The 20,654-nt window shown below is 48.5% G+C and overlaps 1 protein-coding gene and 2 long non-coding RNA genes across 5 annotated transcripts in view; 1 reads left to right on the forward strand and 2 right to left on the reverse strand.

Moving 5' to 3' along the window:
• The window catches only part of RASAL2 (RAS protein activator like 2), a 166,200-nt gene extending 157,642 nt beyond the window's left edge, over positions 1-8,558 (reverse strand). For 2 of the 3 annotated variants that reach the window (XM_048312415.1, XM_048312414.1), the window contains exon 1: positions 8,336-8,557. In XM_048312415.1, coding sequence (XP_048168372.1) covers positions 8,336-8,501 — 166 coding nt within the window. In that variant the 5' untranslated portion in view covers positions 8,502-8,557. Of the gene's footprint in view, positions 1-8,335 lie in introns of all 3 variants that reach the window. The other variant, XM_048312412.1, reaches the window with a different exon arrangement.
• Positions 8,559-8,713: 155 nt separating this feature from the next.
• LOC125330464 lies at positions 8,714-11,432 on the forward strand. The gene is made up of 2 exons (XR_007205548.1): positions 8,714-9,085; positions 9,697-11,432. It is a non-coding gene; the product is annotated as an uncharacterized LOC125330464 (long non-coding RNA).
• Positions 11,433-11,458: 26 nt separating this feature from the next.
• LOC125330465 lies at positions 11,459-20,582 on the reverse strand. Its single transcript, XR_007205549.1, has 3 exons — positions 20,451-20,582; positions 16,361-16,464; positions 11,459-13,408 (listed from the first exon to the last, which is right to left on the reverse strand). It is a non-coding gene; the product is annotated as an uncharacterized LOC125330465 (long non-coding RNA).
• Positions 20,583-20,654: the final 72 nt, after the last annotated feature.

Consider the following 20,654-nt stretch of genomic DNA (forward strand, 5'->3'; position numbering starts at 1 on the left):
TATCTTGTTGAGGCCAGTATCAGTGCACTAAAGAGTCAGCTAAATGAGGGTGTGAATTACCTCCACTTATCTCAAGCCAATCCACTGACTCAAGTAATGAGATCCTGAAGAAAGCAAGCAGGCCTTTAACTCTGTCATGCAAGTATCAAACATGGAGTAGAAATCCCCCCAGAAGTGCCAAACCCACCTGCATTTCCTCAAAGCCCTTCCTGGCAAAGGATGGTGTGTATCCCAAGAAGAGAAGTGTAGTTATGTTGTTATATTCCATGCTGTAACTTCAAGTCCTTCCGTGAGGGATCTCCCAAAAAGCCAATGTGTCATAAATTTCCAGGCTTTCCAAGCTACTCAGCCTAGCCCTAAAGACTGCTATTCCAGAGCTGGGGAACACCAGTGCTCTCTCAGGAGAGCAGGAAGCTGCTGGTGGTGCAGTTTGGCCCACTGCCATCTGGTACCTGTCCCACAGACGCCGCTGCTTTAAGAGCGTTTCCTCCCTTTCCTTCTCACTCCCACAGCACAGAACACCTTGCAGCTGATGAAAGGACAAAGCTAGAGGGGCTGCATGCAGGCAACGCTAACTCAGCTGGCAAGATATGATGCTCCCTCAGGTGCTGGCCAACCCCAAAGCGCTCTGCTGGCTACCAGGCTTCCACAAAGCCATTGCCAGCAGGAGACCCGGGGCAGCACGGCTCCAGACCTGCATTCCTTGAGCATTAAGCCTTGTCTGGAATATCACTAAATTGTCTTTGACTCCTTCATGCCAAGAAGGCCCTAAAAACAGTCCTGTCACAAAACAGCTCCTTCTGCAGCCCTAGAAGGTGGTAGTGGGCATCCAATATTTGTTACACATGGATACAATGGACACAAAATGCTTATTCCTGGAAAGTTTTGTCTCCTTGTTGGAAATTTCACGTCAAAATCCAAGTAATCCTCCTCTTTTTCCATGTCCTGCCTCCCAGTACCCTGCTTCAATTCCCTGCCAGCAGAGTTAAGAAAGTTTTCTGACTGAATGCTACCGTATCTACGGTCTACCTGCAGGAATTTCCGTGCCATCCAGATTGAGAACAGGACTGAGGTGAAGAGGTTCTGCTGCATCTCTTGGACTGTTACTGTGAAAGCCTAACACTGGGAGGGATTAAGTCTGAGATCATTTTTAGTCACAGATTCCTCAACACTTCTCTTCTTCTCACCACAGTACCGATTTCCATTCCCGCACCTCCTTGGAAGCCAGGACTGAATGCACACAATCCCCTCCCAGCTCCTGATACTCCACCGTGTAATCCTCCATCCACTTTCAAACACATTTGCCATTTTTCATGTTTACTGTATCCTTTATTCTCTGATCCTGGCTACAAATTCCAAAAGACAAGCAAAGCAGCCTCTGTCTATACGGCACCAAGCGCATCTACAGCGCAGTACTGTGTAAATACAACGAATTAGCTTAAGACAGAACAAAACGGGGTATTTTCAATTAAACCATTAATATCCAAGAATGCAGACACAGCGCTAGAGGAAGAGAAAAGGTGCCGGCAAGTTTTAATCAAGCCAGAAACTCACAGAGAAGCATATGCATTCTTATGCAAATCTACACCAGGCGCATCGCACATCTGCTGAAATGGGTGTCCTTTTCCCACAGTTTGCAGAATTAATGTGTTTAACTAAGTGCCTGCCAGTGCTTGCAGTGTAAGAGCTAATTTCTAATGGGGTATTCCCAGTCGGAAAAAAAAAAAAAAAAAAAAATCCCTTTAGATAATAAAGGATCTAAATCTAGGACTCGGTTTTACATTTACTTAAGTGCAAAGACCCCTCCACCTCCAAGAGCTCATTACTTGCACTGCTCCAATTTGCTTTACAATTAAAAATAATCCCGACTTTTGGAGAAGAGCCTTTCTACAGTTTTGTGACCTTTTGAAACCCTATTAAAGAGAATTAACAAATGCTGTTGCCTCCTGATCACTTTTATAAAGGCTTTCTGAGATACGATGGTGTCAAAACACACAAAGGGCTTTGTGAGAATTTTACAAACCAAAATGCAGCAATATTTCTTTTCACTTGGTTACTTTCCTTGCAGATACAATTTGTATTTCCAAGATTACTATGTGTCTTCAGAGAGGATTTCGAAAGAATTCAGATGACAGCTTAACTTCTGACCCTGAGGCTAAAGAGGCATCTATGTCAGAAAACACTGAAGTCTGAGCTATTTTTTATAAAAATCTATAAATATCAGTTAAAAGGAATCCGTGATCTCATAATAAGTCAACAGGGCACAGTTATGCTCTTCTTATCTTCCTTTTTTTTTCCCCTATTGTTTAAAAATAGGAAACAGCACCACATGAAAATGTTCAGCCAGAGATAAATTGTGTGACTGAAATACAGGAGTCAGGAAACCAGTGTTTCAAAATAATGTAATCCTCATTTTCCCCTGCATACTCTAGTATTGTTGATGCCTCCAAATATTTAAGTGACTTAATAAATTAGTAACCTAGGCAACATTTGCAACAACACAGCCAGCTGAAGGAGTCCAGCTAAAAACTCCTAAAAAAAAAAAAAATTAAACCTTCATTTATGCATAAATTCCTATCAATGTTCTTTAAAAAGAGGAAAGGCAAACAGTTTTAATGTCAAAGGGCTGATTCTGCAGTAAGATTTTGGAGTAAAGCAACCAAGGAGAAAACAGGCTGTGCCCAGCCCTCAGCTCCACTCCAAGTCACCTCTGCCAATGCACAGGAAAATGAGCACAGAGGATCCGTAATTCACCCCCTGCAGGCTTGGAAGAATTCTCCGGAGCCGAAAAGGGGCTATTGGAGGAGCTGTCATAGAGCAGGCATGAGCAGATCACCTGTTAGAGCCCTTTCACTCATCTTTCGATATTCCCTGCTGCTGGCTGACACGGGAAAGCAGCATCTCTGCCCACACAGCACACTCAACTGTTTTTCATCTCTAGCAAATGCAGTCACTTAAAACCTTGGTTTTGATTAAACTCTGCCTTTTTCAATGGAGCTCCAACTAAAAACCATTGTTACTTATCAGCTCAACAAAACTAACAAACGGTATTCAATGTCTGTCCCTCATTCCGTACCTGAAGGCTACAATAAGGTCAAATATCACCACAACAGGCATTGTCCAAATACTCAGGAAATGACATTTCCCGGCCCAACAAGGTTTATCTTCCAAGCCTGCTTTTGCACCAGCTTTCTGGGCAAGTTAAAAATAAACCTCTTGATCAGAAGGGGCAGAAACGCTCGTGAACACTGACCTTCCCTCCTTTCCAACACAAGACTGGCTGCACAAGGCACCGTGCAGCTCTCCAGCTGCCTTTCAGCTTTCCAAGGGTCTCAGCCACACCTTCCTCTTATCTCCCACTAAGTCTTTCCTCAGAGCAAATGTTCTCCTGCACGGAACTGCAGCTCCATACACACTCAGAAAGGCAGCAGTACACAACCCCCAGCCCAGCTATCTGCACGCGTCTCGAGGAGGAGAAGACCCTCGCTAACAGCCACCTCACCTATCAGACTGCCTGGCTGCGAGGCTTTTTTTGGTTTTTACGTTAATGACACCGCTCCCACCTCCCCCTTGTCAGACGGCCTCCGGAGTACTTGGTAAGCGAGCTGGTGGAGATGAGCGGTAAGGCTTGGGAGCGGAGAGGACGGGATCCCCCCGCGTGTTTCGGGCATCCTCGGCAGGTCCTGCAGCACCGCAATGAAGATGCCGCCACCTGGTGGGACCTCCTCGGGCTCGGGTGGAGGCCGGGGGGCAGGCGGGACCCTGGGCAGGGAGGGTCGCGGCTCACAGTCCCCATCCCGGCGTGCACAGCTTGGAAAAAGCCGGCCAGCAGCACGAGCAGGGCTGGAAGGAAAGGATCTGCTGACAGCAAGATGCTGCTCGTTCCCAAAGCCTGTTGGTACTCATCCAGAGCAAGATGGTTTGGAAATGGATAATCTTTGCATTTTCAGCTATGACTGCAAACAGTGGAATAAAACAAGAATATAAAAAGAAAAGGTAGATATAAAGCTACTTGCAAAGTCATAGCGAGGCAGGCTGTAAAGAACCAGAAATCCCTCAGAACAGAGTTGAGATCATTGATACAAAAGAGTTGAGCAAGGCAGATAATGAACTGCTGGGATGGATAACTCACAGAAATGGGGCTTTTGAACTGAATTTCACATGATTAGGAGATGCTTCTGCTCAGTGCCCAAGCCACAGCTATTTTTTAATCTCTGCGTGACATTACGTACATTACCGTGGCTTCAGTCCTGAGCTCGAGCCTGGTATTTTCTGAAGGCCAATACTTCAAAGCCTGGAACTCAGGTTTGAGGCAGCCAAGAGATGTTTCTGTCTGGTTGCACAGGGTCTAGGGCTTTTTCTGGAGTCGGAGCCAGTGCAGCTCTGTCTGCAGATCGATATCCATGGAAAGGCACGGAGCCCTTCTAGCCCGTGCTTGAAGAGCCTTCTCCTTCTGCCAGGAGAAAGAGGGGCGAGCAGGGTCATTGCAGCAGTGAGGAATGCCTCCAGACAGCCCGCAGGATTAGAGGCCGAGGTGATGAAAGAGTCCACATCCTATCTGCACGCGAGTTTGTACAACTACCATCGTCTTTTAGCACTGCTGCTAAAAGAGAAAGACATTTCCCAGTCCAGATAAGGCCCCAGAGCAACGATGTCTGTTTGCAGGATGAGCATTCAAGAACAGACTCTTCCCTGTGCTATTTTTTACATATCTCAGCAACTCTTCTTTTGCAATTTTAGCACAGGAGCGTTTGCAGTGAGCTTAGAGCAGGTACATTATCAATGAATCTGACAACCCCGTCACAGAAGTTTGCAACCTGTTTAGACACAGACTGTACCTCAGGCAAAAACCGATTCTGCCCCCATCACATGCAACATTTAACACCAATGCTGTTATGCTGGCTTTAGAATTCATTCCTGCAAAATCCATGGATGTTCAGTCAGCCACACCAGGCAATGTAATTGCTCTGTTTTCACAGTTAGCACTGAAAATGCTGTCTATTCAGTTATTGCCCTGCCTCCTCCTCACAAAACCTGTTTCAAAGAGCAGAGAAAAAGACCTTGAAACATGGGTGGATGCTTTCGAAAGTCAGTTATCAGCTTTACAGAGAAAAAAAAAAAAAAAAAAAAATCATAGCATTAATCCAGGCAAGACACCTCCCCTCTCCTATCCCTTGCACACATGCCAGGAGTCTGAATGGAAGCCGTCACCCAGAACACATGTCGATACATATTTTACAGAAACATTAGTTGTGTGTCAAAACCAGTTCTTGGAAACATCATCTAACAGCACTCACATGATTTGTGTTTCACGAGCAATTAAACCTATCACTCTGACAAGCAAATCTGCTGCTCCTGTCCACTATTCAAACATCAGGTTAGAGGAAACTAATTCTATTTCAAACTCTGTCCTTGGGTGAGGAAACTGTATTTCCATGATAATGTCCTGGCTAATTCCCTTCAGCAGAATCTGCTGAACCTCCAGAACACAGAATGAAACAGCCACCCTTGGAACTAGTGCAGCTAAGGCAGGAAATGCAAAAATAGCCAGACTGTGATTTACAGATCTCATAGTGAAGTCAGACAAGACCTCAGTGTCACACTGAAATCACATCCCAGACATTGTAAAGTCCTACTGTATTCGCATCACTGTCATACTGCTGGCAAGCCGCAGAGACCAGCAAGGATGGGACTTTACTGCTAAATTCTTTTCTCTGTGCTAACAGATGAAGTTTTACAGGCTCTGCAACCAGACCAGCTCCCCTCGTGGCAGTAATTACCCCTTTGGACAAAGTGGATGGCACACCAACACCAAGCAGAGATGCACAGAAATAAACAGCCGTCTGTCTTTAAGTGGCTGCTGAGCTCTTTTCCTTTAAAATACATGTTTCCACTACTAGGGGCACTTTTCAGACAGTCACCTTTCATCTGGAACAACTCCCCCACACAGCGGTTCACGTTCGCAGACACACGTGGAAAAGAAATGCAGTGACATCAAAAGCTGTATTTCTTGCCATACCAGAAAATGCTTCTCCACTTTTCATGTGTTCGATATTCCTTCCCTCCCCCAGCCATTCATGGTGAAATAATTAGTGTTAGTGTTCTCATTGTTTATCAGACAATACAGACAATAAGGCTAAGCTTTCTGCTCCTGTTTTCTTTCGCTATGCTGCTGTGGTTCCTCAAACAACTGTGCAAGGCTTTACTTTTAATCCTATGAATAACACTTGTCACTCAGAGGTTTGTAACCCATATTTAGCTGTGCACAAACATGGCACAGTTTCAGCTTGATTCATTGTCCGCAAACTTCTCCAGATGTGCTCATGCAAGAAAGAAAAAGGCTAATAAGCAGGAGGAAACAAACAAATACTAGCTAATCCGACTGCAATTTCTCAGGGAAGGAGAGAAGACACTACCACATCAGATTCTTTATGAGGGAGAGGGATAACGAGTTGTTTTTAAACACAGACTAGTAATAATTAGTTATTGTCCTTGGGCTACGAGATGTATTTTTACGTGCTTGAAGTGTATGCTGATTTTTATAGCCTGTGAGCTAGCTGGGCCCTGTCACAGGGAATTCTTTCCCATTTATCTACACGTTAGTGTCAAACTACAAGCACATCACAACATATGACTTTATCAACAAGCAATGTTCCTCACTGTGGCTAATTTTGAAACCACATTCCTGCTTCCACTCATGGGAGATACAGCCTTGGGTAACGATCAGATAGGCTGGTGCCAGACATCCTCTTCTTAAGTACATTCTCATTTTACCTTTAGAAAGTATTCTCAACAAACAATCTGAAGGAGCTCTTCTTGACAACAGCAGAGAGATGTTTTTGCATAAGGCTGCATTTATAGTCTCAGCTTTAGGCTGGGTTTAACAAAAGGAAGCTAGGCAAGAAGCAGCAAGCTAAACACAGTGGAAACTACTAAAAATCTCAAACTTCTATTACAATTAATTGTGCTAAGTATAACTTTGCTCATTGATGCACCAGACAGAAAGCAGACAGACAACCTCATCCCACTGCACCAGCTTTTCAAGCTTCCAAAATAAACACAAAGGTCTTTGAACAGACCATGCTCTCCAGAAAACCTGCAGCCTGATCTTCCTCATTTGATATGTGTGGAGGCTCAGGCTGGTGGCACTCACAATAATTACCTGCCATCAGCCAAGAAATGCAGCAGAGTTCTTGCAGATAACTTACTCATGTCATCGCTGTGTTTCAGGAATAACACAACCAAGTAACAGATCAATGACACCAGTAACAGAGAGCATTTGCTTCTAGTTTTACAGCTCAGGAAGAACGTGGAGAATCTCCTTGGGATTCAGGACAGGGGAAGAAGACAGAAGGGACAATCACCAGCGTAAGAGATGTTAAAAAGTACCGATAAAAAAAGTGTTTTTAAAGGGTTTGCATAGTCATAGAAACATGGAATGGTTTGGGTTGGAAGGGACCTTAAGACAGTTTTGTTCCAACCTCTCTGCCATGGGCAGGGAGGCCTTCCACTAGCCCAGGTTGCTCCAAGCCCTGTCCAACCTGGCCTTGGACACTTCCAGGGACGGGGCAACAGTAACAATATCAGACAAAGGTAACACGTGCACACACCACAACTGGTGCCTTTTCAAGGCTGGACCATCAAATTTGTTACAGGAGGGAAAACAAAATAATGCCTGCAGCGCTCTTCACTCTGAAACGTGGGAGTAATTATCATCAGATTACCAAGACAAACAAGAGGCAGAGACAAGGAAAAGATAAAACAGAATTTCCACTATTTAGGTGCTGATCGAGAGATTAAATCCGACTGCACTTCAGCTGGGAGCCTAAACAAACCAGAGCCCCGGCCACATAAATCAAGCTAATTTTAAAAGGTTACATACCAGGGAGAGTTTGACAAAGAAGGGGAAACAACCCCGCGTCCTGTAGATTTTAACATCCTTTTCATAAATTATAAAGGTGCCAATCTAACACAGACCAGTAAGTCTGGGGCCAGGGACCCACCGTATCAGCACCTCCCAGGCCTTTAGTAGCTCATTAATACTAATTAGATCCGCGAGCGCTCAGCCCTGCCGGCACCCGCATCCCGGGCGCACATCCTGGGACTGCGGGCACACAAAAGCTTCGGACGCGGATCCCAACACCGGAGCATCCTGCACCTCGGGAGAGGGAAGGCGTGGCGCGGGGTGAGCCCGGGGCTCCGGGAACGGGGCGGGGAGGGGGGGAGGCAAGGAGCCGCGGGGAATTGGGAGCTTCGGCCGCAGGGAGAAAAAGAAAGGGAGAAAGAAGTTGGGGCCGGGAAGTTTTCCGCCGCTCCCCGCCCCGGCGCCCCTCACCGTAGACGCGGACCCAGCCCTGCTGCTGGCAGACCGACTCCCTCAGGACGCGGTCCAGCGCGCCGCCCGTCTCCAGCTCCTCCGAGCCCGCCTCCGGCTCCGGCTCCGCGAAGGGCTCTGCCGCCCATGCCGCCGGCTCTGCCGCCGCTCCCGCGGCCGCCTCCATGCTGCCGTGGGGACGAGGAGGAGCCGCCGCCGCCCGCGCTGCGCCCCAGCCCCGCTTCGCCTCAGTGCGGCTCCATCCTCCCTCCCCCGGCCCGCCTCCTCCCCGCCCTCCGCGTCAGCGCGGGAGGGGCCCCAGCGCCCCGCCCCTGCCCGCCCCTGGCCTGAGGGGGAGGCGGGCGATGGCGGGAGGCTCTGCCCCCCCTGCCCTCAGAGCCGCCGGCGGCCTTTTCCCCGGCCCCTGGCTGCCCCGGCACCGCCTCGCTGCGCGGGGCTTCGTGAGGCGGCCCCGGAGGGGCTTCGAGATGGTTCCTCCCCTCAGCCCCGCCGGGAGAGCGGCGGGAAGGGGAGTCGCGGCTCGGGAGAGGCATTCCAGAGGAATACAAATCAGGGGATAATCCCGCTGGGGCCGCAGCCGCACGCTGCTCACAGCGGCCCTTTCTCCCAGTAAGGCCGCAGGAACGCCAGGGTGATGGGTTGAGGCTCAAACAGCGGCTGCCGTGGGGTTGCCCAGGCTCAGACCTGCGCTCGCACGCCTGACCGAGACTGATAAATCTTTCATGCACTCACACAGGCTGTTTCTCGCAGGTACATGAAGAGATGTGCTGCAGGGAAAGGAGGACAACTGGCTTGATTAAATGCATTTCATTTAGGGGATTTGCGGGCTGGTTTGTCCTGAATGCCTATTTACTGACCTCCCTGAGTACACCATGTTTTAATTTTCTATTTCCCTTTTGTATTCTCGTGATTTTCCCAGTGCTTAAGGTACGTGTTCTTTAAAAGTGTAGAACAGAATAGCTGTGAATAAAGCATGCATCCTGCAGTGTCTTTTAAATCATGGCACTGTGACTCGAATTTTCAAAAGGGAAGGTGGGCAAAGGGGTTCAGCTTACACTGGGTTCCATCCCTGTAACCTCTTGGTCTGAGTCTGTGCCTGCCCACGATCAATAAGACCTGGGTGGGTTCACCCAAGCGCTCAGATCCAGTGATTATCTCCATTAGCCCAGGCAGTGTCCAAGGCCTCGCCTCTGCACACAATTTCTCCATTAGTATAAAGGCACTGACAATTTTTTCTTCATTGAAAGAGCAGTTGATTTAGTGTGGACCTGTAGCAGTTCTGCAGCCATAAAGCTGCTTCAAAGTAGATACAGCTCCCACACCTTCCAACCACACTCATGTCATCTTGTTTTGCTTTGCAGCAGAGCAGAATAAGAGGGTTCACACTGCAAGTTGTGGCTGAAGAACAGCAACTTCACTTAGAAAGGAAGCACTGTAACTCTCTGAGCTCTGCAGCTGGGCAGTTCCCCATCCATTGCCTGAACCTGAAGGTTTGTCTTAGGAGTTCCCGAAAGCTCCTCTTGGGAGCTGAGGACTTGCAAAGTGGCAGTGAACAGTGCCCTTCTGATCCAAGTGAATTGGAGTACCCTCACACCATATAGTTGTCTGCGATGGAAGCTGCATTAACTATTTCAAAGGAAGAAAAAAGTCCTGCCAGCCCCATGATTAATTGATGAAACCTCATTTCTGTGAGCTTCTGTCTCATGCTTGACTGAGAGCTTGACCTGAATCCTGCCCTACAACTGGGTCATTCTCTACCTGGTTGGGAGAGAACAGGATGAGTTCTTCCATGGTGGGCACATGCACCCTGCTGTGATTTCCAAGCTGAGCTGGAAAACGAAGAAACCTCCTTCTTCCAAATGTTAGGTTGTTTCGTGATTGGCAGAACTGGTGTGGTCCGGTTTCCTACAGATTCATACCTGATATCTGGCAGAGGGGGGACACCCTCAGTGAAGAGGCTTGTAGGATCTCGCTGCCTTACCTTGCTGCCATTTTTCATTATTCCTGCAGGGGTTCCCCAGGATTAGCTCTTGGACCTGTATCCCTCTGTTTGTTTTGTTTAAAACAGACCAGCGAGTTCGGCACTTCCTGAGGTTGTAGAAGGTAAGAGACAGGATCAGGGGGAAGAAAGATCCAGTGAGTTTAATGGTGTCAGCCTTAATTCTTTGGGCAAAAGGGATTTTAAAACTACCCCTATAATCAGGAAGAGTTAAACCAGGATGAAATCTGGTGAGGATTTGACCCTCCACCACTGTGACAGGGGAGTTTCTGCACAGAAGCAGCACAGCTGGGACACCCAGTAATATTTCCTTGGTCCTTCCCACCCTAAAACATGTTCTGCAGCGTGGTTTCCAAAGTTCTGGGAGTTGAGGGTGTGCGGGATACTCCTTCCAGAGCAGACATCTGCATAAATTGCCATAATAATGCCGTAAAGCAGGAGGAAAAGCAGTTTTCCCCTCCTACATGCTCTCTACCCCTGCTCATTCCCACTGCTCCTCGTAATATAAAATGTACATATTCTCCCAGCTTATGCTTTAGTGGCCACGATCCAATAAACTCCTCGAGGTTTTCCCTCCTGCTCTCCCCACAGCCCCCTTTGTGCCGCCAGCCTCCCAGAGACATCCCCATCCCTCACATGAGCCTAGGCTCTTTCCCTGCTGCAGGAAACTCACACAAGTGGACACGGGGGGAAAGGGGGAGGAAGCCTCTTTGGGAAGCAGGAGAGGAGCTGGCGTGTTGTGAGGGAAGGATGTGGCTGCTAAGCTTCTGCCAAAAGCAGAGTTTTAAAAAGCTAGGATGACACTGACGCAGGAGCGGCACAAGACACCAGCAACTGGTTCCCATCAAGTGAGGACTGGTTGTATCTGCAAGTGTGATGAAGCCATCCTAACAGCAAGGTCTGGAAGGACTGGCTAGTGTGGTTTCTGAAATTCACATGGCAGCAGAAGACAAAACCCATTCTCCAGCCTTTATTCGTGGAGTTCAGGGCAACATAAACAATAATAAAGAGCAGGGATGACTAAAATAGGAAGGCTGGTTTTGCGGGCATGACAGGAGCAAAAATAGACATATTTTATAAATAAAGATGTGCTGGAAATCAGAGACTCCCAAGTTTCATGCTCACCAGTTCAGCTGTTCTGGCTGGGGGTCTTCTCCACCAGTAGTGCTCAGGGGATTTGTGAAGGCATAAATGAGCAGTAATATAAGCACATGCATGAAATTCCCTTCATGTAAACCAGCCCCATTAGTTGATCTGCTTGGGGATGTCATTTTAACCCACAGGCTCTAGTTAAATTAGGGCTGGGGGTTTGCTCAGAATAGGTAAAAGCCAGGCATTTGAAGAGAGCTGCATGTGTATTTTCATTAAGCCCAAGACTGTATGTGTTGTAGAAGAAATCAAACTACACCAGTGTGGCTTGAGGAAAGAAAGCTTTTGAGCTGACCTTCTTCCAGGAGAATGAATTCATGTCTTCAGGAGTGAGCAAGTCTCACTTCAGTGATCTTATCTCAAAAAGAAAAAGGCAATAATAAAATGAGAAGAGACGTGGAGGAGGGCGGTAAGGACAGTGGAGGTGATGGGATAGATACCATATGAGGAGGAAAGACTAGAAAAACAGGGAGACTCCAGTTTGGAAGAGCAAAACCTTGGGGCAAATAAAGACAGAGAAGTCTGAAGAGGTCAAGAGAGGTCTGCTATGGGCCTGGAATTCCTTTTCCCTTTTCTTCACAACACAAGAGCATGAAGAGAAATGTTCAGGAGCCGGGACTGAAGCAGACAAAAGGAAGTACTTTTTCACACAACACATAATTACATTGTGGAACTTATTGCCGCAGGTTGTCACGGAGGCCAAAAGTATAAACGAATGAGGAAAAAACCAAAAGGGATTACACAAATTCATGCAACCTCCGGCTTAGGAAGTCCCTCAACTGCTGATTACCAGGAGCTGGGAGGATATGCCAGAGGAAGGATCACTTTATACTCTCCCTCTTCCGATATCCCTTCCTAAGCATCTGCAGCTGGCCACGGCCAGGCCCTAGTTGTTGCCCAAGGTGGATGTTTATTCTGAGCCAGTCTGACAGTGTTTGTATCCGCCTGGGAACTCCCTTATGGATGGAGCCTTAGGGATCAGAGGCATCTCTGGGAGAGATAGAGGACTGACCCCTAACTTTGTTACCTCCAGCCCGATGCGGTCACGGCAAAGTCTGTCGTGGCCACTCTTTGCTGATTTAGGCTGGTGTAATTGAGGCCAGATTGAGCCCTGGAACCTTCACAGAGACTCTTCCGCTTTCCCTGCCCATGGGATTAAGCACTGAAATCTCTGTGCTAAAACCCTCTTTGAACGGGGATGGCAGATAATGCGCAAACTGATTTAAAAAAACCCCCAGCACTGGGGAAAGTTAAATATTAAAGAGCCAAGGCCCAGTTTTAACTGCTGCTGCCATCCCTCCTTCATCTCGTGCCAACTGCCTCCAGGATACATGTGCTGACACTGAATTTCTACCTCACAAAAGCGGCCGCAGCATGGGCTTTAAAACTCAGCCCATTAATACTGGGATAGGAAGCAGAAAAACAGAACAAAAGCAGCGAGAGACTCCTCCAGTTCCCACTCTGACCATGCCCGATCCATCTCTGGAGCATCACAGGCCATGCTACCCCTGCCCCAGTGAGGCATTTTGCCCCTTTGACTTCCCAACATTAGTTGGTCCAAAATATTTTGCTGCCCGCTTTGCCCTGCTGTAACTAAACTATAATTTTCCCTAGCAGAGAGGAGGGATTTGGGAAAAACATCTGGTCTCATTTCATCAGGATAACAGCTCCGTCTCTATTTATACACGCGCTGGGATCGTTGTGGCTCTCAGCTGTTCTTCTCCCGACAGCCCCTTTCAAGCTGCCGTGTCCTGCTCCGTTGGGGCAGGCATCAGGTTGGGGCCAGCCTGCTGCCACGTGAAACAGGAACCAGGCCCAAAAATGTGGGCTTGTGAGAGCTTGTCCTCTCCACACTTGGGGCTTGCTGTCTGCTGGGCTGGTGACAATGTGCCTTGATGGATGGTTGCTCCTGTCCTTCTATCCTGCTGGAGAGAAAACAGGGAAAACCCGTCTGACTAGAGAGTTTGTTGGAACTGGATGATGTTTAAGGTCCCTTCCAACCCAAACCATCCTATGACTGGGAAAATAATTTTCTCGGTAATCCCAGAGACTTTGCTGGTCAGGGATCAGGCCTGCCATGAGTCAGCCTCATTGGTCTGAATACACAAACTGGCTTTTCTCTGAGGTGTTAGCAAATAAACTGTGACCCTGCCGACACACGGGAGGCTCAGGGACTCTGCTCGAGAAGGCAGCACGTCCTACTTAATTCACCGCAGTGGGGAAAATCCGCTCTGCTGCCTCCACTCCAGTGCTCGCAAGACATCGCATCTCATCCGGCGCGTTCAGAAAAACCCTCAAGTCAAATGGCCAAGTACCTGGAAAATCAGCACATCGCACGTTCAGCAGCGCAAGTCACCGTCTGAGAGGAACGCTCACACCGTGAATGATGATGGGGCGTGGGTGGGCATTAATCATCTCAAGCAAGTCTGTCCCACTGCCCTGCTTTTCCCTCTGCTCCCATCTTGATCTGCTCAGAGCCCCACGTGCCCCCGACACGCAGCTATTTCAGCATCACTCCCCCTCCTCTTCTCATATGTTATTATTCGTATATAATGAATAATCATTCATTGATTATTTTCTTACACTCAGCTGCTAGAGGAGGAAGCGCTCAGAGACCCCAGGCTTTGTAACCTGAATGAGACCAGCGTTTTCAGATGCTCCTATTGATTGTACTAAGGTTGCAAACTCCCTGGAGCAGGGTTGAATTTCACCCTCTGATGTGATCCTGCCCCTCCGAAGTACTCCTTCAGAACACTGTTCTCAGCTGTGACCTGAGGTTGAGTAGATCAATATTTGTTGACTCAGCTTGGGTCTAATTTTCATATGCGCTGGGTAATCCAAGCCCGCCCGAAAACAACAGATAGGGCCTGTTGCATGAATCAGACAGAAATGTGGACCCTGCCTGAAACACCAGCCTTTCAGAGCAACTCGAGGCAGGAAATATGACTCAGTCTTGGGAGAACATCATCCAAATATAAACCCTGGTGATGCTGTGGACTGTTTGGGGTGAGGGGTGACTGGCTGAAGCCTTGTGAGCTCTTCACTTCCATGACTTTTCTGGATGAGAAACATTTTTTTCCCCTCATTGAGTCAGTCCTTTTGTGGCACATCAAGTATTTTTGCAGAATGTGTCAGAAGTGCACCAAACCGGCCAATTTCTGTGTAATTGCTGAGAAACGTTCTCTCAACCTAGGCAAAACTATTCAGAGGAGACTAAGGGAGCAGCCTGAGATAACAGCACCTTATCCTTCCAATAGGGTGTTCTTAGGGTGAAATATGCCTTAATCCCAACCTCTTTATAAAAAGCAAATGTGAAAGTATATGCAGCACTAAGTTTAAATTTTTTTTCCGTCCTCATGGGATCTAGGGAGGAGGGAAATGAAGAAAGGCTGGTGCTGGAATAGAAAGGTCTGATTTTGGATCTTTTCTCTGGAAACAAAGCTCGAGGAATGGCTGGATGTGGCCATGCCAGGGTACCTGAAGTCCGATCAAAGGCTCTCACAAGTCAGCACAGGACCCTTGTTAAAGAAGGTGGAGCTGCTCAAATCCTCTTCCATGACAACACGTCCCCTCACCTTGCAGGTCAGGAACATCCAGACATAAAAAATCCTTCAGCCTGTGAAAAGCAGTCAGCTGGCTTTAAAGCCCAAATTACTTTTTTTTTTTTAAATTTCTCCTTTTAGTAGTGGCTGCCTGTCTGCTGCAGCCTCGACTTTAAAACAAAAAAAACAGCCTCCAGCAACCTTTAGAACAGATCTGTAAAACTCTCCAACTGACTCTAACAAGCAAAGGCGAGATTGTGACAAACCTGCCAGCTTTCTCTTCATGGGCTGGATCATCTTCAGGGAGCCCAGGACTGGCACTTAAAAATGTAGCCTTTGAACAGGTCCTTTTTTTATGATAAAGCCAGTCCCCAGGACACTGGGGAGGTGACGACAACAGATGCTGTGATGAGTCAGTGCAGAAAAGGTCATGGGATGGACGTAGGGTCAGTGAAAGGATGCACTTACTGGACTGTAACTCAGCCAGAGAGGTTTGGGTTTTGTCTTTGAGCAAGAAATGAGGCCAATAAGGAAGGAATGATTTATTTGTCCTTATTTTCCTTGCCAGGCTCCCGGTTAGGTGACTTGGCTTGAACTTTGAGCAAAGAGCAATCACTAGATTTATCCACATCTCTAGAATCACAGGCTTCTTTCTCTGGGCTGCCTATATTACAGATGTTACCAACTTCCCTCCTCTGTGTTTTTGTTCTCCCTTGCCCAAACAGATGGGTTCCCTTCCCTCACTGTTGTGAGCAGAGGCAAATAAACAGGCACTTGTGCTCTGTTGTGTGGTTACCTAGGGAGGCTGTTGTTTGCGAGCAAAGGTTGTACCAGGACACAAATAATCTCGTTTGGTGTAGCCTGGAGATGGCTCTTCACTCCAACTACAGCCGTGGGGTTCTCCACGCTGCACTTCCATGTTTACCACGGGATCTTTCATCAATCAGGAGTGAGCAAGAGCGCTGTGAGGTGCTGACACTTCAGAAGAACGGAGGAGCGAACTCCTCCTCTCCCCTCCCAGTCCAGCAACCTATTGTTCCTTGAGATGTTTGAATAAATGAAGGAAAACACTGCTCTGGAGCTTGTGACAGCTCACACGCACACAAATGCAGCATCCAGCCTTCTCCCCTGTCCTGTGAGCAGACCCTGACAGTTGATACACATTCCCTTGCACCACAAACAGGAGCTGCTCCTGCCAGCTTAGGGAATTTCCTCCTGGACCACACAAAAGTAGTTGACCGGAGCTGCCAGCTGTCAAAGCCAAGTCCAGCCCTGCCTCCCACCAGGAGAGTACCTGCAAAGATGCTGGGTTGGAGATGCATCCCTGACACTCACCTGTGAACCTCCTGGGAGCAGAGCCAATCCCACAGGGTTGATGGCCATGGTGGGCCCTGGTCCAGGAGCAGGCATCACGGTGACATGGATGAGATACTCAGTCCCTGTGAAAAACACAGAGATGATTAAAGCTTCCTGCCAGTGCTGGTAGTTGTTCAGGCTGCGTTTCAAATAAGATGTAGGAATCCCAAAACTGGTCTGTACGAAAGAAAACAGAGTCTCAGAGCAGGAAGGGTGGAAAATGGCTGTGTGGTGCTTGTCAGAGCAGCCCTTCAGCCCCAAGAGTGCAATCAAGATGTAGGGTTGCGAGGAGGAGATTCAGGACAGTGGTACAGAGGCAGGCTGGAAATCACAGAAACATCTTGGGCACTTGAGAAGAAGCACCTGAGCAGCCACACCTCCACTGAACACAAGGATTTCAGCACATGACAACAGCCACAGTCAGAGCAGCGATGTAGCTTTGTGTTCCTGAGCAGTGTTCTCTCCTGAGGAGACGGTCTGGGCTCCCTTGGTTACCACGTGAGCCTCAGGTCTCACTCCTCAGGCCTTTGTTTTTCCTGCCATGGTCTCTGCAAGGATTTTGATGCTCTCTCCCACTGGGTGAGAGGGTACTAATCTACCTGGGGATTTATTGTAAGAGATGAGCAGCAACATCCCTCCAGGAGGTACCTGCTGCTCATGCTGTGCCTACGTAGCGTTTGGGGCATCAGATATTCTACCCCAGTCAGTTAAGAGTGTCCCAGGAAAAAAACACTGCCATGCTTTTCCAGGAATAAAGCAGGCATTTGGAGCACAGCTGACAGCAGTGCTGTCCATGCAAGAGGGGAGAGAGTCCTGAAGGTGTTGAGCAGATTGGAGCAACACTGGGCTGCTGCAGCACAGGGACAAGACCAGCAGCACAGGATGGTACCCTTTTTACAGTCCCTATTCTTCCCTTAATTACAAGCTTAAGTGATGGCTAATAAGGATGCTCCAAAACAAATAAATTGAGCTGCTGCTGTAATTAAGTGGCTTTTGCTGCATGCAGTGAGCCAGACCCATCTGTGTGGTAGCTCAGCAGAAGCCAGGAGGGTTCCGCAAGGGATTCACTTCAATTGCATCTGAACTGCTTCAAGGTGGAGATGACCCTCCTGCTTCCTACACTGCCAGCCAAGAAACAGCGGCCAGTCCCCCAGACAGTCATCCTGGGCAGAGGCACGGTCATTCACAGACATTTAAGTTGGTTGCACCTGCCTTCATGGCAGGTACATTGAGGTGAGACCTTCCTTGCTTGTGGGAGGGAAGCTGGAAGGTGGTGGGAAGGTGCATTTGTTTCTCTGGGCAGCAAATACCACAGCAATGACACTTGATGGCTGTGCCCCTGGTTTTTAATCAGGGCTGTACAGAAGAGACAAGAAGCAATTACTGCTGGCCATTGCTTATTTGATGAAATGAGCTGACAGGCTCCCTGTGGCAAAGTGCAGCAAAAGGCTTCTCAAGTTGTCCACTTGAGCTCACAGGTAAGGGCTGACGCCTGGCAAGGGCAGATATGAAGGACAGCGTAGCAGAAAGAGCCCATGCTGTGATGGCCCTGCAGATGTACAGCCTGAATTCCAGGAGCCTGAGCTCCCAAACCACAGCTAATGCTCCCACAACCCTCCACTGTCCAGGTGTGCAGTGCCCAGTCCTCTCTGCAGGTACAGTCCAAAATGTTTAGGGCTTCCTGTGTGTGAGCGCACATTTTTGCCTGAGAAATACTGAGCGTCCGGGAGCTGCATCGGGTATTTTTCCTCCCACCTCTGTATTTTCCCTGGGTGTGTAGTCTCAGCACTTCTATGACCACGGATGCTATTTGAAAAAATCCACTTGTTCCAGAGAAGAGTCAGTTCATGGCCCTTTTGCAGGATTCCAATCCAAGTTGTGCATGGTATTTAGTACCAAGCTGGTATATCTAAAAATGGTACCAGCACTCAGCTTGAGCCTGCTCCCTTCTCCTTCACGTCACCACAAGGCACCAGGGCTAGTGGTCATGGCATAGTAAGAAAGGCACTCTCTCTCTAAACAATAAAACACCACCTATTGGAGCTAATCCTGGAAGGAAGAAGGGGATACACAGAAAATATCACACCCATTCAGTTGCAGTGCATCCCTCACTGTGGCACATCAGCTGGAGCCCTGATCGGGGCGCAGATCCTGTCTCTCAGTCCCCCTGCTGTTACTTTGCTCTTTAGAGCTCTTGCTGGATTTCGTGAGAGGAAGCCACCTCTCTTCCTGATCCGGAATGCCACACAAAGGCGTGGTCACATGCAGACACGCTGCTTCACCTGCAGATAAGGACACGCAGGTGCTGTGATCACCTCTGCCAGCTGGGAGCTGCCTCCAGCACAATCAGCCAGCCAAGCCCACCCCGCGCCAGGGAATACGCCTGGCATGGCACGGGCTGGACAGCCACGCTGTGCCTGTGGCACAGCCACACCCGGCCCTGGCCCTGGGTCTCTGTCCGGCAGCTGCTGTGCGGAGCAGTAACTGCTGGGTGTGCTCTGGTCTTCCTCTAACAAATAGCCATACTGATTTCTCCACCCCAATTTTTTTCTCATCATCCCTCCCCCACATACATTCCCATCTGCCTTCTGGACAGAGAGTTATTATAAGATGTTTCAGCCCGAGAAGCACATTATTTTCTCCAAAAATAGTTTTCTCCAAAAATCATGTGCAAATGGCAGCGCAGCTTTGGAGTGCGAGATCCCCAGAGGGGAAGGGACAAATCTGTGGTTAAACTGAGGGATGGAGAGTCAGCAGATCAGGGTTCTCATCCCCTGGCTTTGCGAGCTCTGACTCAACCCATGGCCCCTGAATATTTGGTTTCCCCATTGGGAAAACCGGTGTGGTGACACACTGCGATGGCAGCACAGAGCCCTTTTCTGCTGCTGGGATCCACCACAGGCTTCTGCAAAGGCACTCTCTCACTACCAAAAAAAAAAAAAAAAAAAGTGAAAAAAAAAAAGTGAAAAAAAAAAAAAAATCAAGCCTTTGGAATCCAAAATGCTCCTCTGCAAAGTATTCAACTGGTGTGGCTCACTGGAGCTGCAAAGATCTACTTAGATACTCTAAATATTTACCCAGCATTTTTATATTTACCCAATATTGAAAGTGCTCAGTGCCCAGTCCCCTGGGGATGCACAGCTGTGCTGGGAGCAGGACTGTGAGGAGCTGCAATAACCCTGTTGCCTCTCCAGTCCCCCCAAGCTGGGACAGAGCATCCTTTCTTTTTTCCCATCTTCTTTTCCCCATCATTCATCTCTCCCCTTCAGCACCCTCTGGCTCCCCCAGGTGTGCCTGAGCTCAGCCCCACACAGGGCTTCCTTTGCTTTCCCCCCAAGCCCAGCATTGAAGATCTTTGTTCCCACACCACCATGCTGGAGCACTCCAAAGGTACTCCTCGGCTTTAGCTGTAAGAGCTTTATGAAACACTGCCCTGGCAAGAGGATGGTAGAGCCTTCCCTGCTGCAGGCTCTGCTGTTCATCCCTGGACAAGCCTCCTGAAGAGGAGATGCTCAAGGCTGCCGAAGTGGCAGAGCTCCTGGTCATGGGATGCCCCATGCCCTCCTCTGCAGCCCCACAAGGTACAGCGATCACTGCAAAGGCTTGTGGTGTTTATTGGATCACCGAGAATAATCTAATACCTTTACACTGGGGAAGGAAATTGCGTCATGTTTCTCAAGGGAGCTTGTACCTGCCCTGCCTGGCTCCAGGATTTGCTGTTCCTCTGCTCCCCTCTTTCAGCTCCAATCATCTCCCTCTCCATAACCCACTCTACTTTGGATCTCTCCTTGTCCCCTCTACAAACACTGACAGGGTAGTGGCCACCAGCTTCACACACCAGAGAAAGCCCTGCTCTGGGAATTCGATAGTGCTTCCAGCCCCCCCTCCAAACCCTCTGCCGTGGCCATTTGCCCTGAAACCCTCTTTAACATGAGAACCCGCTTATTTCTTTTAGCATTTGGGCAACACCTTACAACAGCATAAGCCCTGCTTTGCAGTCAGCCACTTTAAATGCTGCATTAGCAAGAAAAAGTTACCTCTGTTCACTGACACCTCTCCAGGCTCTTACCAAGGAGAACAGAGACTCTCGGACTCCCTTTAACAAGGGTGGACACTGAATTGACACAGGTGACTCGGCCAAGATCTTTAGGAGGAGAAGCAGCAGCAGAGCTGGAAGATGTTGTAAGTCCCATCCCAGTGACCTTACCTAAGAACAGAACAGAAACAGAAGTTACGTGCATGTTGCAAAAGGTGTAGAAGACTGAAGAAAAGA

This window comes from Corvus hawaiiensis, chromosome 9 (genome assembly GCF_020740725.1).
Source record: "Corvus hawaiiensis isolate bCorHaw1 chromosome 9, bCorHaw1.pri.cur, whole genome shotgun sequence".
Classification (NCBI taxonomy): domain Eukaryota; kingdom Metazoa; phylum Chordata; class Aves; order Passeriformes; family Corvidae; genus Corvus; species Corvus hawaiiensis.